This window comes from Mastigoproctus giganteus, chromosome 3 (genome assembly GCF_048544385.1).
Source record: "Mastigoproctus giganteus isolate SK-2022 chromosome 3, ASM4854438v1, whole genome shotgun sequence".
NCBI classification, from domain to species: Eukaryota; Metazoa; Arthropoda; class Arachnida; order Uropygi; family Thelyphonidae; genus Mastigoproctus; species Mastigoproctus giganteus.
The window spans coordinates 94,157,322-94,185,302 of record NC_143577.1 but is presented as its reverse complement, the minus strand read 5'-3'; the positions used below and the strand labels follow the sequence as shown (position 1 = coordinate 94,185,302).

General features: G+C 39.6%; 1 protein-coding gene across 1 annotated transcript; it reads left to right on the top strand.

The window, feature by feature from the left end:
• The first annotated feature begins 4,287 nt into the window (after positions 1 to 4,287).
• LOC150088161 (uncharacterized) lies at positions 4,288 to 5,262 on the top strand. Its single transcript, XM_090370051.1, has one exon. It carries the CDS (start codon positions 4,288 to 4,290, stop codon positions 5,260 to 5,262), a length of 975 nt encoding a protein of 324 aa, XP_090226177.1.
• Positions 5,263 to 27,981: the final 22,719 nt, after the last annotated feature.

Sequence of the window (27,981 nt, the reverse complement as noted above, 5' to 3'; positions counted from 1 at the left end):
CAATCGAATACGCAAATAGAGGGTTTTTTTTTTTTTTTCTGGGGGGCTCTGCCCCCCAGACCCCCCGTTTCTGTGTATTAACGATATACGTATTATTCAGCCTCTTCCAAAACAAACAACTTTTCTTTTTTTGCTTTATAATTACGCATCGATAAAATCAAATAATATGCTAATCAAGTATTAACACCACGTGACATTTCTAACAGCGAAATTCATAACACGGGTGACACGCACGGCGTGGCACGCGTGCCTGATGTTTCCATATGTTCAGGAGAACACGTGACACTGGGCGGAGTCAGCACCCGTCAATCACTGCCGTGTCGGCGAGTGTAAAGAGGGTGCACCGAGTACTAAATCTTAACCCAATTATAATTTGGCATAATATTTTAAATAAAATTAATCCGGTAAGTAAAATGCTCCAAAAAAAACCAGATTCTGATATGCATGATCTTGAATGTGTACAAAATATTACGGAATATTTTAAAGAAATTTGAATGGAGGAAGCAGTCCAAAAAATTCTCGATTCGGCTAATAATATGGCCACTATCCAATGCATTGAAGCTTCGTTTCCAGAAGTAAGCACTAAGGAAAAGATTGAAAACACGTCTATTTCGTTTATGAAAGTAGATGAAGCTATTCAGGATCCCCAACAAAATTTCAAAATTCCAATTATGGACATAATTTTTTCGTTAAAAGGTTTACAAATATGAAAATGTAGAAATATTTAAAACGTTTTATAATAGTTCTGAATTTAAAAAAAAATGCTCGATGGCGATTTATTAAATCATTGTAAAGATCTACATATTAAGTGACTGATGGTTTAGCATTATCTGAAGAACTTAAGTGCTTAATTTATATTAAAGACAATATTACTCTAAGTTTTACAATATTTTTAAAAGTGATTTTACATTAGCAGTTGCATTAAGATTTTTTTTCTAACTTTAGTTTCAGTTGCCTCAGGTGAACGGAGTTTTTCAAAATTAAAATTAATCAAAATTTATTTACGATCGACAATGCCTCAACAACGAGTCTAATTTAGCAATAATTTCAATAGAAAATAATCTTTTGGAACAAATAAAAATAAATGAAATTAATAAATTTGTGCATCTTAAAGCTGTATAATTTTTTAACAATATACAGTAATTTATTAATGGTATGATTACTGTGATTTAGAATTTAAAGTTTATTTTCGGAATTTCAGAATGATTTTGTTTGTTTCGTTATACAGTATTACATAGGCCGCCGTCGCCTAGTGGTCAGGCGCGCGGGTGCATAAGTACACGTGCCTTGAGTGACCGGGGTTAAAGCCCGTGACTTCTGAATACGGTGCTGTTTCTTGTATTCTGTCTATCTTGTGAACTCCTCTGACCGTTTGGTCGTCCCGGAGTATAAACAGATAATTTATTTATTTTATATGTGAGATATGTTGTAATTCTTCCTTTTTTTTCAATAAATTAATAATTATTTAGGCCTTATTTTATTTTTTAAGCTAAATATTTTGGGGCAGAAAATTTGATTTCGCTTATTGGCGGCATAAAGAGTTGCAACGGCCCTGGTCGCAAGCATCGTTTCGTAGTTTTCACAATTTTCAAAAATTTACTTCTAATGTACAATGCATTTTAACATCTCTGATTTTAAATATAAATAGTGATTTTAATTTTGAAAAGCAAACATTCTTAATAGTTCGTTGAAAATAACATTTTTATTCATTTGAGACAATTATTAATTATTCACCAACTTGTCTTCGTTTATTGTATTTGATCAGTGCGTAAAAGAAGTTCAATATATACTAGGGTTGTCAAGTTTTCCAAAAAAAAAAAAAAATAAAAATAAAAAAAATAATAATTGTACTTATTTTGACATTTTTAACAATTGTTTATCCTGTTTTACATACTTGAAGGTACTCTTTACGTGTAAAAGAGAAATTCATTGCAATCGGCAACTCTGCCTGAGATTAATTTTCGGTGACTTCTGTTTCTGACATCTGTCGACTTCAGTTTCATTAACGAAAACACCCTTTCTATTACAGCAATTTGAGCCAGGAATACTTAAAAAATATTCTACTGATATTGGGTACATTTTCTATTCTGATTATATCTTGGGTGTATTTTCTTCTCTAAATTGGTACCAATTCAGACCAGTCCAGCTCCACAATTCAAAATATGATTCTAAGTTTTTCCTTTTCTTGGCTGATACAGGGAAAAAAAAAACTTTTCAGTACAATGTTTTCTATATCTACTTCAAAACTGTCACAAGCATATTTCATGGCATTATGCAATATATGGTTAGCACAATATAACAGTTTGGACCAGGGGTGGGCAACTTTTTTCGTCAGCGGGCCGAATGAAATTTTCGTATCATGATGCGGGCCGGAATAGATTGAACGATTTGATAAAAAAAAAAAAAAAAATCAGAACCGAAAAAATGTTATATTACTTGAATTACCAAATTATTAATGTATTTTTTTAAAAAAAAATCTGAATGTCCAATTATCATTGAAAATGCGGCATTCGGCATCAATTTTTCTTTTTTTTTTAATTGGCTCATTTTATGGGAGTATAAATTATTAAATTGTGGTCAGGGGTCAAATTATATTAAATTGCGGCCTAGTGGTCAGGCGCGCGGGTGCATAAGTACACGTGCCTTGAGTGACCGGGGTTCAAGCCCGTGACTACTGAATAAGGTGCTGTTTCTTGTATTCTGTATCTTGTGAACTCCTCTGACCGTTTGGTTGTCCTGGAGTATAAAACAGAAAAATTTTAAAAAAATTTAAAAATTAAAAATTGTAATAATTAGAAAAGGCATAAAACAAAATATCTCGCACCAATATTATTTTTTTCAATAAGAAGTGAAACCCAAAGGAACTTCGTTCGATCGATGCTACAATAATAATTAGGAAATAACTCTTTGACGCTGCGTAGAATCACTTGGTTACTGTTGTACTGGCCGCGATTCCCGATTGAACCGAATTAAGCCGAACGTTTACGGCGAGTGTAGTCGGGTATGGATTTTCTATATTTATGCATTTACCGAGGGGGCCGGATTCAACATTGTCGCGGGCCAGCTGTTGCCCACCCCTGGGTTGGACTGTTACAGTCCAAACCAGGGGTGGGCAGGGGGTTACAGGTTTGGACTGTTACAGTCCAAACTATAACTATGAGTGTTTCACATTGTGGTATATTAACCCTAGTCGACATGGTGTCACACTGTCGTATTTTGGTTTTTAAAACTAACAAATAGCTTGATAACTTGTTTACACCCACGTTTTCCTTATTCTTTTTGCTGAGGCGCCTCCGTAGCCAGGTGGGCATGAGCAGCAGTGCGTAGCACACGCTACTTGATTAGACCGGGGTTCGAGCCTGTGACCACCAAATACGGAGGACGCGGAAAGGTCAGGGAATGACCACCCCATATCGCCGGAGCAATATGGCCTTAGTTGTTAATGCTCCAAATAACAAACAAACAAACGTCTTTTTGCTGATGCCCTTTTTTTGAATTGTGCATGCTGCTTAACGTCGAATTGACCACCATTACTGATAGAAAAATTCTTGTTGCACAATTTGTAGTAGGCACATTTGTTTTATGTGTGGAACAGCTCTGGAATTTTATAAATTATTTGATTTCTAAATTGTGGAGAAATGTTTGGAAATAATTCTTAGGCTAAGTAAGGTTTCACTTAAATCAGTATTTTCCATGCAACAAAAAAAAAAATAATAAATAAATAAATAAATAATAATAATAAATAATTTCTTTGACAAATGGATACTCTTCATTATTTGAAGAAATTGAAGTAGCAGTGATTCTTTCTTCAGTTTTCGAATGAGTTGATCTTCTGGGGAATTTTTGGAAGCCTGCTAATTTCTTTTCCTGGTAAGTAACAACATTTCCATAACCACATTTAGCCGGAGGCTAGGTGTTGACTCGCCTTTCATGTAAGGTGTGTCCCAAAGGGCGAGGACCAGGTTCTTTATTAATTTAAGCCGATAAGTAAAGCCAGTAAGTAACAGGATTTCCATAGGAACAGATAGCCTGGGGCTAGGTGGTGACTTACCATTACAAGGTACTGGCCTGGCCACAAAGGGCAAAGACTGTTCAAGATTAATATTAAACTGGTTATTTAATCTGGAACAAGATTAAATCTACTGATCTGCTATATATTTGAACTGGAATTTCAAATTTGTTTGTTGTCCTTGAAGTAAACTTGAGTATACTGGTCGTTTTTGTGATTTATTCAGTGTATTTTAGTAATAAGCATTAAATTATCAGTGCGTAATAACATCTTGAGAAATGTTTGGCGCGTTTGAAAGTGTTCTGGGAAAATACACAGAGGACGTGGTGAACTGTTTGCAGAAAGACCATGGATTCAAAATACTTGAAGGCCTGGGAGAAGGAGCAAATGCCGTAGTGTTTAGAGTTCTGGACAAAAACGCCAACGAACGAGCTCTTAAAATTGCCAAAAGTTACAGCAGTGGAGAACTGATCTACTGGAGCAACCTGCTACACAAAAACTTGATTCCTCTTTTAGGTATGGTGGATATCTTCAGCTTTCACAATCTGATGGGATTTGTGATGCCTTGCATTAAGAATGACATTAGTAACCATATGCAAACACCGGAATTTCAACTGAACAAAAGCCGTTTCCAGCTCATCAAGAAATGGACTGCAGAAATGGGAAGGGGGCTTGCTTATTTACATGAACGTGAACTGTGCCACTTGGATTTAAACACAACTAATGTGTTTCTTACCGATGACCTCACGGCCCAAATTGCTGACTTTACATACCTGAACAAAGTGGAAAATATCAGGGAAGCTGAACAAGTGGGCCTGGCTTGGATTTACAGGCCGAGTGAAGTTTTTAACCTTAAAGCCACTTGTTTTGATGTGAAAGCGGTGGACATGTATGCATACGGAATGATTGTGCTCGAGATGGTAACAGATCACGCTGTCATCCGTGCTGGGGTGCGCCTACGTGCTACGAGGAACTTTCTGATCAGAGAAATGACAAAAGTAGCAAGACTTTCGCAAATTGTGAGAAGCAATCACCCTACATTTTTCGTTCCGGAAGAATACATCATTTCTTGCTCCGATTTCATTCGAAATTTGTTGGCTGAGGAACCGGGAAAACGCCTTAAGATTCAAGATGCGCAGAGACACGTGTTCGTAATTGAAAAAAGGAAGAATCTCCAACCAACAGTGATTAAAAATTTGCAAACCGAGGAGAAAGTGTTGTCTGAGTGTTTCTCAGAAGCCATGGAAGGTTAGTTTCAACTTTTGGAATGAATCAAGGTATTCATTTGTATTCTTAAGGTAATATTTACTGATAGTTTCCTTTTAGGTATTATCTTCTTTATTTGTGATATTTTTAACTATTATAGTAATATTATGACAGAGAATTGTAATTAGTACAAATGCAAACACATTTATGTGCTCCTCTTGAGATATCTTACCACTAAATTCTGTCTTCTTATATGCAGAAGTGGACAAACTTTGGAACTCAAGTCACCGCGATCTCAGTAATAAGAATATCTGTAATTCAGAGAGTATTGTGTGTGGGTATACACATACACACACATAATTATGATTGCTTATATACTCAATCATATTTTAGATGTTCATAAGTTAAATGAGAATGTGTTAAGGTACTAGAAATAGCCATTTTAAGCCACTGCTGGCTTAATATATATTGAGTGTAATCTGAAATAATTCAGTTTGCACTAAATTTTTGTTCAATCGTAAACTGAATTATCTGACCATTGAAATACTTTACACCAATGAACTATCGCCATCCTGTGGCTTCTTGAAAAGAAAATATGTGCTATGGTGTTTTATGCTATTTTATTTTTTATTGCACCATTTTTTCTTTTTATTATTTACGGTTTAGAAATATTCTATTTTATATATATTTTTAAATCTCATTTCACTTAGCACCATGTATAAAAATATACACTTGAATACATTACTGACCATTTAAAGAGGATAAATTGATTCGGTTTTATTATTGGACTCACTAATGACTTTACAGATTAACCTTAACTTGTTTCATATAATTTTCTCAGGTGGCAAATTTTTGGGCCAACATCTTCCATTAATATATTTCTAAGCATTTATTTAATGTACTTTTGAAATTGTTTTGGTGTTATTAAAAATTTAATCCATACGGAACAGCATACAATTTCTATGGAAATGCAACCTCAAACTTGCTTTTGTGTCATAACAACCCATATCCTGTGGCATACTAAATTTGTTAAAAAAATTATTTTTAATCATAAACACTGACTACGCTGGGTTGGGGGTACAGTACATAGTTTCTTCTCTCCATACAAAAATTTTTACTAGTTCTATCATGTTAAGTACACGTGGCGTTGTGTACCAATGAGAGACCTGCTTTTGAGCTTAAGATTAAACACTTAATCCCTAGTAACAAATATTGTTAAGGTTTAATAATAGTGCGAGAAAGCGGAGAAAACTCCACGGGTATACGGGCACAACTATATATCGCTCACTGGTTGCAACAGTGACATAACTCAGAAATGGTAATTCTGAGATAATCGATGAGAAAAATTTGGCTTTTAAAATTAGTTATTTAGAATTGAATAAATTATGTGATTGTTCAAATACATTGCGATTCATTTCATCATACTCAGTGGTACTCAAAATTAGGCTGATTTGATAAATATTTCCTTATGGGTTACCGGAATTTCGAAAATTTAATCCCTCCTTTTGAATTGTGCTTCTATTGCACCAACAAACACAGTTTTTGACTCGAGTCTCCTAAAGATCGAAGGTAATTAGGATGAAGAACAAAAAAAAAAAAAAAAAAGAAAAACCGTTAAACAAGAACTTCATTTATATTAATTAACTCAGGAACATGTATGAACTACATTTTAACACTGCTGTGTCGAACAATAACAATTCCCAAATGGCATGCCAGTTTTTATAACTGTCTAAAAGTTGATTTATATAAGGATTAAATGTTTCTAAGAATGGCTGAAATCTTCCAAATTTTTGCTTGTTTGTATACCAATAATTTTGTACTAACTTCTTGTTCTTATTTATGCTTTACCAAAATTATGTTCTCAAAGATTAAACAATAACACAATAGTTGAAAAAGAAGCACAGTAGTGTTTCTTTTTCGAAATCGGAATGGAACTCTTGTAGGCTTTAGAAGTGAAACTTCTTTTGCGCGCCGCAGGAAGTTTTCACATGGGGAGTAACTTGCGTTCGTGAATTGACAAAAATCGCCACGAAAATGAGACACGAAATGATTACGTAGTAGCGACGCATGACGCAATCAGTACACCTACAGCGCCGTCACGGAGTAATTCGTATGCATGTCATGTTTGTTTTAAATCGCTGTATCTCAGCTTCTGGCAGTCCGTTTTAAAACCAAAATATTTCTTCCGTCATTCCCGAAATATTTCGTGCATGGATTGATAAATCCATGAGAATGTGTTAAGATTCTAAAGAAGCTTCACTTAGCTTTCGCTATGCGTGCTCGGAACACACACAGAATTTTTTTCCAGTTCTAAATCTACAAATGATTCCGAAGATTTTCTTGTTTTGCTAGCTTTGACATTAAGTGATTTTTAATCAGTACCGGACCAAGGTATTTTGGCGCCCAAGGTGGAAAGATTTTTCGGCTACCTTTATTAAGGATTTATATATATTTTTTCATGATTTGTAAAATTTGGTACCCCTTAAAGAATGGTGCTCCTGGCAAGGGCCATGCTAGTCCGTGCCTTAATCCGGCACTGTTTATAATAGTCCTGTTTTTATGATGTTTTATAAACGAGAGTATAAATGCTGATTTTCGACTTTGAAGATAGCAATGTCATTGAAGTTGAACTTCACTTCATCAGTATTTCCATTAAATTTCATAGAAGTGTGTGTCGGGCCAAATCTTTAGGGTTATCAAAATTGAATGTAATAATTTTGATTCGGAAGTTCGCTACAGCCTACAAACAAATATGCTGTTATAATAAATTGAGTACAATAGTAGCTTAACTAAAATAATGCCAACTAATATTATAAGTAAGAAGGTTCTATTACACTCCAATACTGACAACTCAAAACGGGTCACTGTTGCACACAGACCGCGCTCCATTCAGTCGTAAAGTGGGGGCACACTGAAGAAGTGCCACTATTGACGCTTTTTGATGAAATAAAAACTAAGATGGCATAAAGACACTTCCACCTAGGGAAGAAATATTGAACTCGCTTTCTACAGTTATTGCATAAATGTAAAGTACACTATCTCAACTTCATTGGTTGTATTAACTCAAAAATTAAGAATTTTTAGTTGTGCCCACTATTGCAGCCAGTGAGCTATATATTGTATATAATGTGTACATATATTGTATACACATACAAGTTGATATATTTGTATAAATATAACGATGTACTATATATATATATATCTCATACAGGGTGAAAAGTCTACTCCAAGTTCGAAGTATAATAAGAGCAAAGGGTATTGAGTTAGAACGTTTTAAAAGATTATTGGCGTTTTGTGAACATCACAAAGTGGGGTATGCAAATTTAGTGTTGCACAAAATGTTATGTAGATTGTCATACAGTTTTTTTTTTTTTGTTTGTTTTTGTTTTTTAATAAAACGCCTCATGAAAATTTAAGGCAGCAACGAAGGGAATTTTGCCGTGGTACATAACTTCATTACGTGTGTGACGACCAGAAGAGCATATTCGGTGTATGAGAAGGAAATGCTACAGCTGCAGCCACCGAATACTAGCTTCGTTTTCCAACAAGCCCCAGGGGCTCGCATCTGGTAAGTATGGGCTTGGCACACCCAGGGTCCTGAGCTGGATATCATTATTCTTCTATTTCTTGTTGATTCTCTTCTACTCATCTCTCTCTCAGGATAACCCAGAAATTTTTTTGTTTAGCTGATGCAGCATAAGCCTCAGGCTTCCTTGCACTATATGACTGGTAGTATTAATCACGACCGAGGCTGGCCCTGATTATATTGTACACAAGTAGAGGAAGAGGTATGGGATATAGAGGTCCCTTAACCTGCACACGAGAGCAACTACATGAACAGATCATCCGAAAACCTTCGATGGCGCACACTGCGTGAACGTGAGCATTATTCATGCCATATGCAGAATTTTCAGGAAGTGGAAGCAAGAGATTCACTTACGCGTGAGCAGTTTTATTTTATCCATCACGAGTTCCATGGCCTTAGGCGGTGATAATTACATACAGTTTTTGCAGAGGATATTGCTAACACTTCTGGAAGTGTATGTGTCAACCTGGTCGCCACGCTCTCCTGCCGTTAACCCGTTGGAATTTTCTGTGATGGATCACGTGTAACAAATTAACGTCACAGAAGTTAACCGAGATGACTTGAATCGCATCTATGAAGCTACCGCGGCTATTAAAAACAACACCGATTCCTTCTCACGCTCTGTTGAAGCCAGTCTCCTGTCACACGATCTCATTTTGAACATGTTTTGTGATGTTTCTGTTGATCATTCTTCAGTTTGACTGTAGATAATCTTCAATTCATATAGCTAAATTTTAATAAACGAACATTTATTGTTTTTTTTTTTTTTTTTTTGTTACCGTGTACAGTATACAAGCAGTGGCGGATTTAGCACTTGAAAGGCCCCAGACGCAATTCAATTTTGAGGCCCCCTCTAAATATTTTCGGTACCACTACAGTGTGCGTTCCACGCGCACGTTTTTACTATAGCACGCGCTCTAGATTTGGTGTTGCGGTTTTAATCATTTTGGTTGCGCAATTCTTTCATACATATTTTAACTAATGTTTAAATTAAAAAAATACATAAAATCTAGCATTAATGATAATATGTATTCTACTTCAGATTCACTTAGTTCGCATAGATATTTCATATAATATGTGGGGATATTCGCATAAGAGTTTACTAACTTCTCATATTAAATTATTGTTTTATTCAGTGACGGTAATAAAGATGAGTGTAAAAATTTAAAATGAAACAATTTTATTATTTTTTTTTTTTTGGACCTGAGATTTGAGCCCCCCCCCCCGATTTAAGAGGCCTCAGGCGCGCGCCTCGTGCGGAAATCCGCCACTGTATACAAGTAACATAATTCAGCAATCATGTTTGCTTTTCATAAATTTGCTATTATACCCTTGAAGCAGAAACGACCTCGATAATTTGTTTAATGCTGAAACTCAAAACCCGTTGCTCCTACTTTAAGTTGCCTTTTCTTATTGTATTTTAGTGAAAAAAAATCTAAACAATCTTCTCATAAACATTTATTTATTTTAGAACCAAATGCAGATGATTCACTCTCCTTATGGTCAAAATTGCTTCGAAGAGTCGAGAGATTGTTCTGCAGACGGAGAGAAAGCGGAAGTGCAGTTTCGAAGAATAATTGTAATTACAATTTCAGTTAATTGTAATAATTCTGTTTCATCCGGATTGTAAAAAATAACAACCGAATGTACTTTTTTTTTTTTTTTGCAATAAATTTGTTTTCCACTCAAAACGTGTATTAGTTATATATTTTTGGGTAACTGCATATTATTGAATAGGCTTAGTTATTTTATCCATACTAAAAAAGTTAACGATTCCAGGTGCCAAGCGATTCTGTGATCAGATGACTTTACTCTGAATTAGGGGCTCTTTCTTGAAATAGAAATCGTTTCCTTATTTAAAGTATTTTTTAAAGTAATTAACACGCAATTAAATAATCTATATAAAAAAATCATCAACTTTCCTAGATTAAGAAGGAAAGCAACCTTTTCTTGTGTGTGTGTGTGTGTGTGTGTGTGTGTGTGTGTATGTATGTATGTAATCTTAATTACTAACCTACTAGTGCTTGGTCACAGTGTGAACTGCTCCTGTTTTCACGTGGCGAGCGGTGCTGGTAACCTGGAGAGGAAAAGCTCTCCCTTCAAGCGCGAAATGGAGAGAACTGATCCAAGATATGAGGAATCGATTCTTTCGGAGATACTTGTAAGGCAACAACAAAAGCGATAGAAATGACTGTCTTCACAAATTTGTCTCCGTATCAGGAAGCTCAGGCAACTCTGGCGGAGGCCAGCCAGAGTAAAATAGGCAGCTGGCTCACCTCCCAGTGGTGGTGGCGGGCAACGTGGGTTTCCCTTAGGGGACCTGCAGCTAAGCAGCCAGAGACAGAACATAGCGGTAATCTGTCACAAACCAGACACCACACGTTTTCTGGCTTTTATAGAGATTCTGTAAATTCTTCACAAAGTACCATGGTGCAGATGTGGGAAACCACCGGTGGCGCCTTCCACAAAACATTGTCTTCACAAAGATTAAAAACTGAAGTTAAAGCTTTAATTTCTCCAACATATATTTTTATGCATTCAAACACTGAGAAAGCGTTAGGCCAATTTTCACTCTTACTCATACAAAAGACTGTTGAGAGTTATGTCGGCCCACCTAAAAACGTTAGAAGATTAAAATCGGGTGATATTTTGGTATAAACAACCAATGCTAAATGCTCCGAAAGATTATTATAAATGACAACCTTTGCAGGAATGCCAGTAACGGTATCCCCACACAATACATAAATACCTCAAAAGGTGTGTCATTACGGAATGGGACCTTCTAAATGTACCCGAAGAGGGAATTCAAATTGAGCTTCAGGAACAAGCAGTCATCAGTGTTAAAAGAATTACAGTTAAAAAAAGAAGGGATGATCACCAGGAATCTGATACTCAAAGTATCATATATTCCGAACCCTCTCCACTCTTTCAACTGTCAGAAGTTTTGTCATTCGCAGACAGTATGTAGAGGAAAATTAACGTGTGCAAACTGTGGTTCTCAAAACATGCCACTTCTGTTTGCACAGCTGGAAACTATAAATGCGTAAATTGTAAAGGGGAACATACTGCATACTCAAGAGTGAAATTTGGAAAAAATAAAAAGAATACAAAGCAGAAAATGGAGTTTCATATCAAGGAGCTAAAAAGGCGATTGCAATAAACATAGTGAATAAACCTTATGCACAGTGTACCACAATCAAAAAGACTCCGGAAATTACACTAATTCAAAACGTTGTGGCACACAAACAGACGTTACAATTTCCCCAAGAGAATCCATTCTGAGATTGATTCTCTTGGGGAAATTCGTGGGTTTTATGATCCATACGCCTTTTCTTTCCCACCAGATAATACAGAAAGTGTAATAAGAAAAATAAAACATAGGTAGTACAGGAAAAAAGATGACAGAACAAATGGACACAGAGGTGAGGAACCAGTTCTAGAAATTTTCGATGAAGAAGAAATGGATACTGGTGGATCATATTTTTCATAGAAAGACAAAGTGAAAACAGCTTCAAGGAAACAATCAGAAATAATCAACTTCCATATTGAGCAATTTCTTATATATATACACAGACTACTTAAGCACAAGAACTACCATTCAATCTACTCTTTCTCCCTATCACCCCATTCTTCAAGACACCAGGTCTAAATTATCTTACTATCAAACAGACAACCAGAAAGTTACCTGCTGGATCCCTGGCCATTTCGGCATCCCAGGTAACGAACATGCGGATTCCACTGCTAAACATCCCGACTCTGGATTTTTCACTCAACTGAAAGTGCCCTACACTGACTACAAATACATTATAAAAAAAAAACATGTAGAAAACAATGGTCTCATCTCTGGCAAGCTCAAATCAATAATAAACTGTTGTTGCAGATTAAAAAGAGCCACAACAGTGGTCATCTAGTTTCAGGAGAAGCAGATGACAAGAAGTGATTCTGGCAAGGCTCTGCATCGCTCATTCGCATCCAACTCACCTGTATTTGCTTATGGGAGAGAACCCTCAGTGTTTCTTTTGCCAGCCGCACCTAACAATAAAACATTCTCATTGAATGTTCTGAACTTTCAACTGTTCGAAAATCCAGCTTTAGCTCCCTATCAAACTTATAGGAACCTTTAACATTATTCTCCGTAACAAAGCAAATATGGAGGAACTGTTTCAGTATTTAAAATGCATAACTTTTTATTATTATATCTGATTATAGTAATGTGAAATTAGTAATAACTAAATCAAGAACAGGCATAATATGGCCCAAGAAGCCAATTTTTGCCAAAAAACCTCAAATACTACTACTATCTTCCCAAACGATATCATTGAACATACCATTAGAAGCAGTCGCAATAGGCTTCAATATTACCATAGTCTCAATATATCTACCCCTTAATAAAGAATTCCGATTGAGAGATTTCGAAGAGCTGATCGCTCAATTATCACCTCCGTTCTGCATTTTAGGTGACCTAAACGGACATCACCCACTATGAGGCGATCCAGAAATAGATCGGAAGGGAAAGCATATGAAAAATTAGTAGTTGAGAACAACCTAATGATTTTGAAAGACGGCACACACACGTATTTCCACCTTCCATCAAAAAGGCAATTCTGCAATAGACTTATCAATCTGTTTTCCAACACTGTTCCCGATGGCACAATGGAGCGTGTACGAGACTCCATTGAGCAGCGACCACTACCCCATAATTTTGAAAATCATGAAGAAAACATCAAGCCAGTAGGCACCAAAGATGGAAAATATGTGATGCAAATTGGGAAACATTGATTACACTAGCCAAGTTAGACCGCAATATTATTAAACAAGAATCGATACATCAGTGGCTTATGTTACAGATTATATCCTCCAAGCTGCGGAAAAGACAGTACCTAAACCATCTTCTAACATTAGATTATTTCCAAAACCATGTTGGAAAAAGAGTGCCAGCAAGCAAAAAAAGAGAAGAATATAGCCTGGAACCTCTTTCTCAAAAATCCAACAACAGACAATCTGATACAATTCAAGAGAGCCAATGCTAACGTCAGGATAGTGCAAAAGAGCGATTTGGATGAAATTCGCATCCACTGTAACCAGTACCACACCAGCTACACTTATATGGAGAAAGAAGACAAACAATTCTCAAATAAACTCCTCTCCACTTCTAAATTGGAAAGGACAGTTGGTTACAAATACCTTATATATTGCCAATGTGCTTGGTGAAGATTTTGCTAATTGCGCTTACACGACCGCTTTCAAAACGTACAAGAATGAAAAAGGTAAAACTAAACTTTTCCAGAAATCAATGCGAACAATACAACTTGCGTCAACAGTAGCAGAATGAACACAAACTCTGCTACAGGCATAACACAACGCAGTCGGTGCGTAACACATTATGCAATGATACAACAATTAGTTGCACAGTCCCAATTAGTCCTGTTAGATCTATTCAACAAGATATACCTTGAAAATTCTTGTGATATACCTTGCGATGACTTGGAGCGCAGGGGTGCTGACATTGCGGCATGCCCTGGTTACTGATAGAAGCATAAATCGCTGTATGGAGTCCAGATTGCGTTTGTTTCGCTCCAGTGCAAATTTGGTGCACCAGACTGAAGCACCGTAACTGACAATCGGAATAAAAACTGGTTTGTAAATTAGGGAGAGGGTTTTATGTTTTAGGCCCCAATCTGCTCTACTGATTCTTCTAATCATAGCTGCATATTTCAGTATCTTGATTGCTCGATATTTCAAGTGAGGATAGAAGGTTAGCTTGGTGTAGAGGCCTATTTATTTAACTTCTTCATAGAGGCGAATTAATACTATTAATCTTCATAACTGGTAGTCTGCGTATTTGAAGTTTTAAAGCCACATTAGCTTTAACTTCCCAAAGCCACGTTGGCCTTAACTTCCAAGGTAGCTATAGTGTCGGACTGAATGGCGAGAACAAGATCGTTGGTGTAGGCTAAGGGAAGAACCCCGCCAAGGTCCATCCCCAGGACTCATCCAAGACAATGGACCATAGAAATGGTCCCAGAACAGAGCCCTGGGGACAACCCCGGAAGACACTTCTTGTGATTGTTTGAAATTAGGTGATAATCTGTACTCTTCTGTCTTCCAGGTATGATTTTAAACTGTTGTAGAGGTTGCTGGAGATTCCAGCCTTCCGAAGTCTTCGAAGGGCACTGGGCCACCACAGTCGATCGAATGCCCCAGCGAAGTCAACCATAATACCCAAGGAATATTTTTTTTCCATTTGCGTGGCATGAATAATTAGCTTGTGGATGGCGTCTTCAGTGCTACATACAATCTTGAAACCAAATTGGTGTGGGAATACGAGTTGCTGCTCAGAATATCGGTTGGCAAGTAGGTATCGCTAGAGTAGGAGCCGTTCCTAGAGTTTTGCTAAGAGAGAGAGTAGTGCTATTGGTCTATAAGACGCAGGAAGCTGTGGTGGTTTTTCTGGATTTTTGAGGATAAGTTTGAGTGTGGCTATTTTCCAAGAAGCAGGGAAGGTTCCATTGGCTAGAATCTGTTGAAAAGACTTAGCAGGGTGGTGGAGCAATGGTCAGAAAATTTCTTGATAACATCTACCTCCAAGAGATCACATCCAGGAGTCTTCCCTTCTTTCATCTTGGCCAAGGCCACGTTCAATTCTAAGGTTGTGAAAGGTAGTTCGTTTGTTCCTGGAGTATAGGTTGCATTGGTGGCTATGGTCTGTTGTGTCTGTCGACACACAACTATCTGTGTGTCTACAGTTGGGTAGATGGAGTCCAGGATGTTGTTCGGTGAGTCCATCCAGGAGTAGGTGGAGGTCCCATGGGGTTTGACGGTTGCATTTAAGACGTCTCTTCTGGGTAATTTGTTTGTTACAATACGGAAGACAATTCTCCAAGGATCACTGTTTCCGATGGTGGTCACCAAAGCCTGTCATGATGCTTTCTTGCTCTTTCGTATTTCTTGAGTGTAGTTATTGCGCACCACTAGGTAGGCCTCTCGTGCAGCTTCAACTTCTCGAAGAGGGAGATGAGTGCGGACCCGTTGGAATGTCTTCCGGGCAAGGTGGACTCGTTTCCTCAGATCACGGATATCTGCATTCCACCATGGGACAGCATATCGATATGGCTTCCTTCGGGGAATCGATACATCAGAGGCTCTCCTTATAATTTTAGTTATCTTATATACGCACTCCTCAGGTGAGTAGTTATCAGGAAGTTGGTTGTCTTCAGGTAGGTATCTTATTAACTCATCATGGAAACGTCGCCAGTCCGCTTTCTTGGTGCAGTAGCGAACTGTGTCACGGGGAATAGATGGGAATCGCTCCACAGAGCGAACCAGGGAGAATGTAATTTCTCTGTGGTCCGACGTTGTCTAGGATTCCTGCCCAGTCCAGCAGGTGAGTTTGTTTGCAATATCTGGCGTGGCCATGGTAATGTCTATCGTACTTTCCCCGTTGGTGCTGCTGAAGGTGGACAGCTGACCTGGGCGATTTAATACTCTTTAAGCCAGATGAAAAGATGAAATCCTCCAGTGTCGAGGGCCATTTCTCGTTGATGTTCTGTCAGGTGTTGTACTGTGGCAGAGGGTAGATCGACAGTTTGCATCTATGCCTCATTACCAACTGCCCACCGGGGAGATGGTGTAATGCTGCCTGTATTAGCGAAATTGCAGTGGTAATGTCCACACCGGGATGACTGTAGAGCGACAGAAGGTACAGGGATCCAAGAGGAGTTAGGATTGTGTACAGGCACTGATGGCAGTACACCACTGTATATTGCCATCAGTGATCTTAACAGCAGTGATCTCTGAGCTTTTAATAATGACTGCTGCCCATGGGTGGTTATCGGTGCCGTGAATAATCTTGTATGAGGTAAGGTATCCCACCACGTTCCCCATGTGGACGGGCCCCGGGTGCCAAGCGTTCCGTGGCCAAGCGATCTCAGTGCGTTTTCCAAAGCGAGCTATCTAAAGAGCTTTTGCCATTGTATATATTCTGTTTATTTCTGAATACCGTTTTTTCTCATTTTATATTTAAGTAGCTCTTTTGTTCTACAAGAAGTAGGCAAAGGCCCAGAAAGGAAAGAAACCTTTCTGTTTCGTTTTCTTTATTACTAACACAACTAATAGCCGCTTGGTCACCTCGTGGCACTGCTCCTGCCTCCCCGTGGCGGGGCCGGTAACCTGGGTGGTAAAGACAAACCCCCAGGGCCAAAAGGAGCCGACATGGATATAAGTGACTATCCACTGTTAGAGCCCTCGAGCTCAAGGTCAGAAATTCCTGACATTGACCATGACTCCAATCGTCCAAAGAGACTAAGGACGGAAAATCAGAATAATGACGTGCCAGCATTTCTTATAATGCACTCATTATCCACGCAACCTGTTGGCAAACTATCGCCTTTTCTTATACAGAAATGTTTAGAATCGGTTTGTGGATCTCCTAAAATGGTTAAGCGTCTCCAATCTGGAGACCTTCTAATTGAAACTTCTAAGACAATTCACTCAGAGAAGCTGTTAAAATTAACATCATTTAACAGTATTCCAGTGTCAGTTACGCCCCATAACACCCTTAACACCTCTAGAGGCGTTATCAGCGAATGGGACTTACTATCAGTGTCAGAAGAAGAGATAATACAAGAACTCAGGGAACAAAAAGTGACTCATGCGCGGAGAATAATAACCAAAAAAAAAGATGGGAACCTACTACCAACCAAGTCCATCATTTTGACATTTAGCACTCCGACACTTCCATCTTCCGTTAAAGCAGGTTATTTAAACTGCAAGATTCGGCCCTACATCCCAAATCCCATTCGCTGCTTTAAGTGCCAGAAGTATGGCCATTCTCAGACGGCATGCCGAGGCGATGCTGTGTGTCCTATTTATGGCTCTAAGGAGCATTCCCAAGGAGACTGTACAGCTGCCACTCCTAGTTGCCCTAACTGTAAAGGAAGCCATCCTGCCTTTTCTAAAGCATGTGACCTTTGGAAAACAGGCAAACAAATCCAGAAATATAAGGTAGAGCATAAAGTCACATACCCTGAAGCAAGAAAGCAAATACTGTTAACCATGCCTAGCCGATCATACGCATCGGTCTCTAAAAACAGCCGGTCAATTTCAACTCAAACAGATGTCTCCATAGAACTAAACATTTCATTTGCCACCTGGGCCAAAACTATGCTAACGTGCAATAAAAAATCTACAGTTAATGAAACCAGCAACACGCCAATCAGTATCCCAACTGATGCCATCTCAACCTTGCCCGAAAGAACAAAATCTGTTAGTGTTGAAAATCAAAAGACAATGAAATCATGCTATAGCAACATTCAAATGGAAGTTCAGTCAGAGGACGAAGACACAGTCCTAGAATTACATGCCAATGATACCATGGATACAGGACGCCCAACCTTTCCCAAAAATGAAAAATCAAAACTAAGCAGGCAGAAACCTCAGAAAAAACAGTCAGATCAATCTTCGTCAAATAAACCCAAGCAATGAACAAATTCCTACAATGGAACTGCAGAGGATTATGCAGTAATATAGATGACCTGAATGATTTACTCACACAAACTAACGCATTAGGAGTATGCTTACAGGAAACATTTTTATCACCAAAAGTTTCACTCAAATTCAAAAACTATACTATGTTTAGGCGAGACAGGGATTCTGACTCTTCTCGTGGAGGGGTAGGTATTCTTGTCAAAACTACCATACCATCAAGACGTCTCCAACTAGAAACCTCCCTAGAAGTTGTAGCAGTTCGGATAGCAATGGGAATATCATTAACCCTTGCATCTGTTTATATACCACCTAATTATCCTTGTACCCAGACTGAACTTGACAACCTTTTAACACAACTGCCACCTCCTGTCTGTTTACTCGGTGATTTTAACGGTCACCATCCATTGTGGGGATCCTCCACTATGGATAAGAGAGGCCAATTAATTGAAACATTCCTAGATAACCATAATCTGACTGTATTAAACACTGGCTCTCCAACTTATGTTCAATTACCTGCAGGCACAACATCTGCCATAGATTTATCTATCTGTTCAGCATCTCTTTTTCCAAGTATGGAATGGTTGGTGTTGAACGATCCATTCCACAGTGACCATTTTCCAATCATCAGCTCAATTCAAACACAGGTCGTATCATGCCCCAAAGCCCGTATATCTTGGAATTTCCACAAAGCAGACTGGAAAAACTACTGTACTTGTGTCCTATTAAACAAACAGTATGTACAGCAACAACATATTGATGAAGTAACCGAATACATTACCAGCCATATATTATCAGCAGCCGAAATTTCTATTCCAAAATCCAACCAGAGCAAGCGGGTACACCAAAACCAGTGGTGGAATCAAGATTGCACCATAGCGAAAGTAGAAAAAAACCGTGCTTGGAACCAATTTCGCAAATTCCCCACTACTGCCAACCTTATAGCTTTCAAAAAACTGAGAGCCAAAGCAAGACAAATTAGGAAAAAAGCAAAACGTGACTCCTGGATTAAGTTCGCCTCAACTATTAACAAAAATAGTGACACTCGGATTATCTGGAAAAAAATACAAGCTCTCAATGGAAAATTTCTACCTCTACAGTCTCCAATAATTCAGTGGAATGGGCAGGACCTATCTTCTCCTATTGACATCGCAAATGCTTTAGCAGAATATTTCTATAATACTTCCGCCTCAACCACTTATGTGACTGCTTTTCAGAGAATTAAAACTAATGAAGAACGAAAAAAATTGAATTTTTCAACTAATCACCCACTTCCATATAACCAGCCCTTTACTATAGCTGAACTCAAAGAATCCTTGAGTAAATCTCCAAATAGTGCAGCAGGACCAGACGGCATTCACTACAGAATGCTTAAACATCTGTGTGAAGCTGATCTGTACATACTATTGCTATTTTATAATAGGATCTTCTCAGAAAACACATATCCTCTCTCATGGCGTCATTCCTATATTTGTGCAATACCAAAACCGGGAAAAGATACATCTCTAGTTCAAAATTACAGACCAATATCATTGACAAGCTGTTTGGGCAAGACCTTCGAAAGGATGGTGCATAAGAGGCTCACCTGGATTCTTGAATCCCAAAATCTGCTTTCTGATCACCAATATGGCTTCCGCAAAAACAGGTCCACCCTAGATTTACTTGTTAAAATTGAATCCAACATACGTAACGCCTTCATCAGGAGACAACATTTAGTTATGGTCAACCTGGATATTCAGAAAGCATTCGACACCACATGGCGTCATGGTATTATCACAGATATGCATCAGTTAGGGTTGAGAAGCTATCTCCCTTAAATTATTCAGAACTTTTTAAAGTTACGTACCTTTCAAGTCAGATATCAAAACTTCCTATCAGCATCTCATATTCAAGAAGAGGGTGTCCCACAGGGTTCTATACTGAGTCCAACCCTATTCGCAATTAGGGTCAACAATATATTGGAAGATCTTCCAAAAACTATTGAAGTATATATGTATGCAGATGACCTCACCATATCGTGCCAATCACAAAATATGAATACTATCGAAAGACAGTTACAAATTACTCTGAACAGAATAGAATCGTGGACTTTACGCAATGGATACCATCTTGCTGAACAGAAATCCACTACCACTCATTTCTGCAAACTCCGGTCATTTCATCCTGATCCTGAGTTAAAGATAAAAAATGTGTCGGTTCCTCTGGTTAACACTGTCCGCTTTCTTGGCCTGATTCTAGATAGAAAACTGAACTTTCAAGCACATGTGGCCTATCTTCGTACCATCTGCTTGAAGAAATTGAATATCCTTCGGTGTGTGTCATCCATGTCTTGGGGCGCTGATCGGCATACGCTTATCCATATTTATAGAGCTCTCATCAGATCCCGTTTGGACTACGGTTCTCCAGTGTATGACTCTGCGAGGAAGAGTACATTAGAACGATTAAATACCATCCAGCACAGTGCCCTTCGAGTTTCTCTAGGGGCTTTCAGAACCTCCCCAGTCCAGAGCCTTTACATTGAAGCCCACGAACCTCCCTTACATCTTCGGAGGAAAACATTGCTTTTAATGTATGCCGCAAAAATCCGCAGTCTTCCCTACCACCCGAATTGGAGATGTCTGTACAACACCGAATGGGACTCATTTTACAACAGTAAACCAAATGAAAACAGACCTGCTGCACTTAGACTTAAAGAACTAACTCAAACGTGGAATATTGCAATCGACAATATATATCAGGACATAACACCTCCTGATCCACCGTGGACAAATATCCCTGCAATTTACGATGACTATTTCCAACAGTGGGGAAAGAACACCTTGTGTCGCTTCAATATCGCACAGTTACATGAAGCTCACTCTGCTTTTAATTCACAGGCCTGTAAGATCTATACAGATGGATCGAAAACTGAGACCCAAGTAGGCGCTGCTGCGATCTTTCCATCTTTCAGCACTTCGGTCTCATTACCTGTAGAATGCAGTATCTTCACTGCTGAGCTTTATGCTATTAACTTGGCTCTAGGGCATATTACTCAACTTCTAATTTAGTCTGCCATAATATACACTGACTCGCTCAGTGCTGTCTCTGCCATAAATAGTAATACCAACTCCTCTCACCCTGTAATAAAACAAATCCATTCTAAATTACTTGTGTGTAATGAGTCAAACCAAACTGTAACATTCTGTTGGATTCCAGGTCATTCTGGGATAGCAGGAAACGAAAGAGCAGATCTAGCAGCCAAACAACCAGATACTACTCTTTTGCAGACTTTTCGATCCCCATATACTGATTATAAACATATCATCCATAAAGCATGTTACAATAGCTGGTCATTAATCTGGAGAGGTTATCCAGAAAACAAATTATACCAAATAAAACCAGAACCAAAGCTGTGGCCCTCCAGCTTCCAGAAAAGCAGACGAGAAGAAACAATTTTAGGAAGGCTCAGGATTGGGCATACTTATCTCACTCACCTCTATCTATTAACTAATGACAGCGCTCCACAATGTACATCATGTCAAGTACAACTGACCATTCGCCATTTGTTAGTGGACTGTCCCCACCTTCAGAACATCCGCTTAGATACTTTTAAATCAATTGCTAAAACACAGTCATCAATAAATTTATTGCAGATTCTGGGAGATGATTCTAATAAAAAGGAACTATATACTTTCCTAAACCGGATACAAATATATCATAAAATATAGATATTATTTCATATTCACCATTAGAAGACACAATATGGCCCAAGTAGCCTATGTGTCGTTAAACCCAACAACAACAACAACAACAACCATGTGGACGTAAGGTTCCTGTACAAGTAAAGCATTGACGTGTTGCTCCTCTGCCTTGATTTTTAGTTGGTCTGGGACCACGCTCGCTCTTTGTACATTTAGCTGCAAGATGCTTATCTTCTGTTGGTTGTTAATTGGAAGGTGTCTATCCATAATTAATCCTAGTTTGGTATATACTCTTGATTTTTTTTTGTAGACATGGCAATTAATATCTCTTATTGAGTGATCGTGCGGTACCTTAGCTGCTCCCCTCGACGTGGGCACCTGTACGTGGTGAGGGGACCTCCCAGTGATGCTGCTGGGTTTCCAGATTAGCATCACTGGGATCTAACGCCCATACCTTGGTTCCAGGGTTACATCTTTGGAATCCGGCGTGTGCAGCCGTGCGCCGCGACCCGTGGAAGCGGAAAGGGGGATCCTGGTGGTTGAGGGGCCCAGCCTTAATACACCACTTTGGCCCCTGCTTCGACGAGACGGGTGGTCCCGGACCGGCTCGACTGGGATCAATCGGCGGGTGGTTTTATACTGCTAGGGTCAACTGCGTTCCAATAAGTCTCCCTCCCTTTGGTCCTGGGACGGGATAAAGACTTATTGGTAACGTGGTTATGGTGCTCTAAGCGAACTCGGCGTCCCATTCGTGTACGTAGTACCTGCTAGTTCACGAGTGGGCGTCCCCTCGTAGGGCTCCGTGGTGGGTGAGGTACTTAGACATCAGACATTTTCTCTTTACTCACATGAGTAATTTAAATTCTTCTTCTGGGGCCCCAACAAGGCCCCTACCTAATCGATCGTCAGATGAGAGTGAAAGCAATTCAGGTAAAAGAGCCAGAACTGAGGAGAAAACAACATCTGTGACACCTCTTTTCTTCATTCTCCATTCCACCGGAGAGCAGTCACTTGGGAAAATGTCACCTTTCTTTATCCAGAAAGGATTAGAAGGGATGGCAGGTTCACCCAAATCCGTTAAACGGCTGCGTTCTGGAGATATTCTAATTGAAGCATCAAATATAAATCAAGCTGAAAAATTTTTGAAAGCCATATTTATAGGGGGAATACCCATCACCGTAACCCCTCACAAAACTTTGAACTCTTCAAGAGGTGTGATATCAGAGTGGGATCTTCTTCACGTTTCTGAAGAAGAGATCTGCTCTGAATTAAAAGAACAAGGAGTAACAGCTGTAAAGCGGATATCCATGCGTAAAGATGGGAATCTCGTCCCTACCCGAGTTCTCATCCTAACATTCAACACCCCACGGCCTCCAAGTTCCATCAAGGCAGGTTACTTAAACTGCCCAGTGAGGATTTACGTTCCCAACCCACTGAGGTGTTTTAAATGTCAAAAGTACGGCCACTGACAAACACCCTGTCGTGGTAACCCTGCCTGTGCTCGATGTGGTGTTAAAGACCACGAGAGCAAGGAATGTCTAGCTCCTAAGCCTAATTGTATTAACTGCCAAGGAGAGCACCCTGCATACTCTCGAGCATGCCAGCGGTGGAAGGACGAAAAGGAGATACAAAAATTAAAAACGGAGCTAAACATCTCCTACCCAGAGGCTAGAAAACGCATACAACCAATAAATATCGGGAAACCTTCATATGCCCAGAAGGTTTCTGCTAAGTGCACTATCGGTACACAAACTGAGATGACTATACCACCAAAAGAGTCATTCACCCCGATTGCACGCTATTTATTGAGTTCACAAAAGCCCACCAAAAAAACACAATCAGCTGCCACTCCTATATCCGTACCTCCTAGTGCTCCACCTCTACCAAAGCCAAGTGGTAAAGAAAAGCCAAAAACTTTAAAAGAGCCATCCGTGACACCAGACACAATGGATGTAGAGAATAAGGAGGTACAGGATGAATCAGTCTTGGAACTCTTTGCGGAGGAAGAAATGGACACGGGACAGCGTCCATTCTTCCCCAAAAAAGATAAATCCAAGACTGATAAAAGCAAGCCCTCAGCACCTCCGAAGCCGCCTGATGGACCCACCAAGCCAAAATAATGGCTAAATTCCTACAATGGAATTGTCGTGGATTCCGGCGAAATACTGATGACATCAAGGCTCTCCTGCAAAAGCACGAGCCAGTTTGCTTTTGCTTGCAGGAGACGTATCTAAAAGCAATTGAGGATCCCACCATATATAACATCACAATCTTTCGTAAGGATAGAATTGCGGATGGTCCTGCTCATGGAGGAGTGGCTATCCTTGTGAGTAATCAGACCCCAGTTCGGCCCTTGCTAATTACAACCAGCATAGAAGCCGTTGCAATTCGCCTTACAGTGGGATTTTTATTAACAGTCTGCTCTATTTATTTGCCACCTGGGACTGACATCTCCCAGGAAGACCTTGATGATCTAGTAACGCAGTTGCCTCCCCCTTTCTTACTTCTTGGGGATTTTAATGGACATAACACCCTGTGGGGTAGTGCTAACATCAATGGAAGGGGACGGGTTATAGAGCGTATGCTCAATGACAATGCCCTTTCCCTTCTCAATACTGGAACAAACACCTTCTTCCATATGCCTACCCGTACTTTCTCTGCCATTGATCTCTCTATCTGCTCCCCTTCTCTACTCCCTTCACTCACTTGGGAAGTGGAGGAGAATCCATACGGAAGTGATCACTTCCCTGTGATAACCTTTTTACACAGTGCGAGACCGTGTCTTCCTTTTAGGTTACCACGGTGGAAGTTTGATCAGGCTGACTGGAATGCCTTCCAACATCAGGCAAATTCTGAACTCAGTACAGTCAGTCAGGAGCCTATCAATGACGCAGTAACGTACATCACAGAAATCATTGTCCAAGCAGCTGCGAATGCTGTTCCAAAAACATCTGCCCGGTTTCCACCATTACCCAAACCTTGGTGGAATTCACAATGCACAGCAGCAAAAAAGGCTCAAAACAAAGCATGGGGGATATTCCGCCGATATCCTACCACTGTTAATCTAATAGCCTTTAAGCGTGCACGAGCCAAAGCACGTTACATTCGCCGTCAGAGTCAAAAGGAATCATGGATCCGTTTTACATCATCTATTAACCAGGATACCAATTCTAAGGTAGTCTGGGATAAAATCCGGAAAATGAAGGGAAAATATACATCCCACCCTTCTTCAATCCTAGATTATAATGGATGCGCTATTGCAGATCCAACTGCAATAGCCAATGCTCTTGGGGAAACATTCTCTAACATCTCTGCAACATCTTCGTATTCCCCAGAGTTCCTGGTCTTGAAACATAAACTGGAAAAACAGGCACTTAATTTTAAGTCTAAGAACATCTATCCCTACAATGGGCCGTTCACAATTCAGGAACTGAAAAGAGCCCTCGCCCTTTCCAAAGCAAGTGCTGTTGGACCAGATGGCATCCATTATGAAATGGTTAAACATCTTTCACCAAAATCTATGGATTATCTGCTCTCTCTGTATAACAGAACCTTTATTGAAGGGCAGTTTCCGGATTCCTGGCGCAAGACAACCGTTCTTGCCTTTGCTAAGCCAGGAAAGGATCCAAAAGTCACTACCAATTATCGTCCTATTGCTCTGACCAGCTGTCTGTGTAAAATCCTGGAGAGAATGGTCAATTCCAGTTTAATATGGTACTTAGAATCAAATGACCTTCTCTCCAATATCCAGAGCGGCTTCCGAAGGAACCGGTCCACTTTGGACCATCTTATTAGACTGGAAACATCCATCCGCGATGCTTTCCTAAAACGCGAACACTTGGTGTCGGTGTTCTTTGACATGGAGAAAGCGTATGACACAACTTGGAGATTTGGCATCTTAAAAGATTTGCATAGCCTGGGTCTTAGGGGGCAACTTCCCATTTTTATTATAAACTTTTAAGCCAATCGATCTTTCCATGTTCGTGTGGGATCCTCACTCTCTCGTTCCTTTAGCCAAGAGGAGGGATACCACAAGGATCAGTATTAAGTGTCACGCTTTTTGCCATCGAAGTAAATTCCATTACAGAACAACTTCCTCCGACTGTAAATAGTGCCCTCTATGTTGATGACTTTAGCATATTTTGTCAGTCATGCAACATGAGGGTTATTGAAAGACAACTGCAGAAAGCCATTGATCGTCTCAACTCCTGGGCACTTGGAAATGGCTTCAGGTTCTCGCCGGAGAAGACCGTTTGCGTACACTTTTGTCGTAAGCGTAATCTTCATCCTGAACCTGAATTAAGGCTAGGACAAAATGCTATTCCAGTAGTAGCGGATACAAAATTCTTGGGACTCGTATTTGACAAAAAATTGACCTTTCTGGATCACATCCGTCAACTCCGTACAAAGTGCACAAGAGGGCTGAACATTCTGCGCTCTCTTTCCTCAACATCTTGGGGTGCGGATCGATGCACCCTACTACGCATCTACCGTGCACTTGTACGATCCAGACTAGATTACGGGTCCCTGGTATACAATTCGGCCAGAGACAGTGTACTTCGTTGGCTCGATCCTGTCCATCATCTGGCTCTCCGTACCGCTATTGGAGCATATCGCACATCTCCTGTCCAGAGCTTATACGTCGAAGCAAACGAACCGCCGTTATTGCTTCGACGTAAGCAGTTGTCTCTAAACTACGCTCTAAAACTGAAATCCCTGCCAGACCACCCTACGTGGCTAACCGTTTTTGCGCCACGATGGGAAAATTTGAACAACACCCGTAAGACTGCCAATCGTCCTTTTGGTATTCGTGTCCAAGAGCTACTCAAAGAACTTAATATAAAGGTAGACAAGGTTGCCCAAACACCAAAGCAACCCCTTCCACCCTGGCATGCTCGTGTCCCGGCATGTGACTTGTCCCTTAGAAATTGGGGAAAGTCGGACACTCCATCGTCTGTCTACCTGCAGCTTTTTTCAGCACACCGAGCTGAAAATTCTGACTTCGCGCCAGTCTACACAGACGGCTCGAAGGCGGAATCATATGTGGGATCTGCTGCTGTCTTTAGAGACAGCACTACATCGGAGCAGATTCCCTCTGAATGCAGCATATTTACTGCAGAGCTGCACGCTATAAAGTTAGCCTTGGATCACATTAGTGAATGCCAATACCATCGGTTCATTTTATATTCCGATTCTCTCAGCGTGTTACAGGCTTTAATAACCGTGAGATATAATCCTCATCCAGTTCTGTCTAGCATTCAGCAGAAGATTCGCGTTCTCCATGAACGTGAATATGATATCCGCTTCTGCTGGATTCCCAGCCACATTGGGATTAGGGGAAATGATTTGGCTGACGCCGCAGCCAAATCAGCAACTCCCAATAAGAACCACTGCCTGTTAGTCCCCTATACAGACTACAGGCAAATAATACACCAAAAGATACATTCCCAATGGCAGGATTCGTGGAATAGACAGACTGCGAATAAATTATATCGTATAAAGCCTGTAATTGAACCGTGGCAGTCTAGTCTGCGCAGGAATCGTAAGGAGGAAGTTGTTCTTTCCCGGACCCGCATAGGACACAGTAATTTAACTCATTCGTTTTTGCTGAGGGCTGATGACCCTCCTATGTGTGAGTCCTGTGGCACAATCTTAACAATCGGACACATTTTAGTTGACTGTACCAGTTTTAGAAATGCTCGTTTTACCGCTTTTAACCATCTGACTGAGCCGTATACACTCAATCAGATTTTATCCGACAATGACCATGTGTCTGCTATTTTTAATTTCCTAAAATCTTAAACCTTTTTAATCATATTTAAAAAAATCTTATTATTTTAAGATTTTCTATTGTTACTTGTTTACTGATATTTGTCTGTTACAGTTTATACTTGTTTTTATAACCTGACGTAGTGACCTAATTCAGTAGATCACTGAAACTTTTTTTACTTTTTATGACAAGGTTTTGGCGCATTATAGCCATAATTGCTGATGCGCCAATAAAACTCAACCAAACA

Coding starts and splice junctions, on each gene's coding strand:
- LOC150088161 (XM_090370051.1), top strand. CDS start 4,288: ATGTTTGGCGCGTTTGAAAGTGTTCTGGGAAAATACACAGAGGACGTG.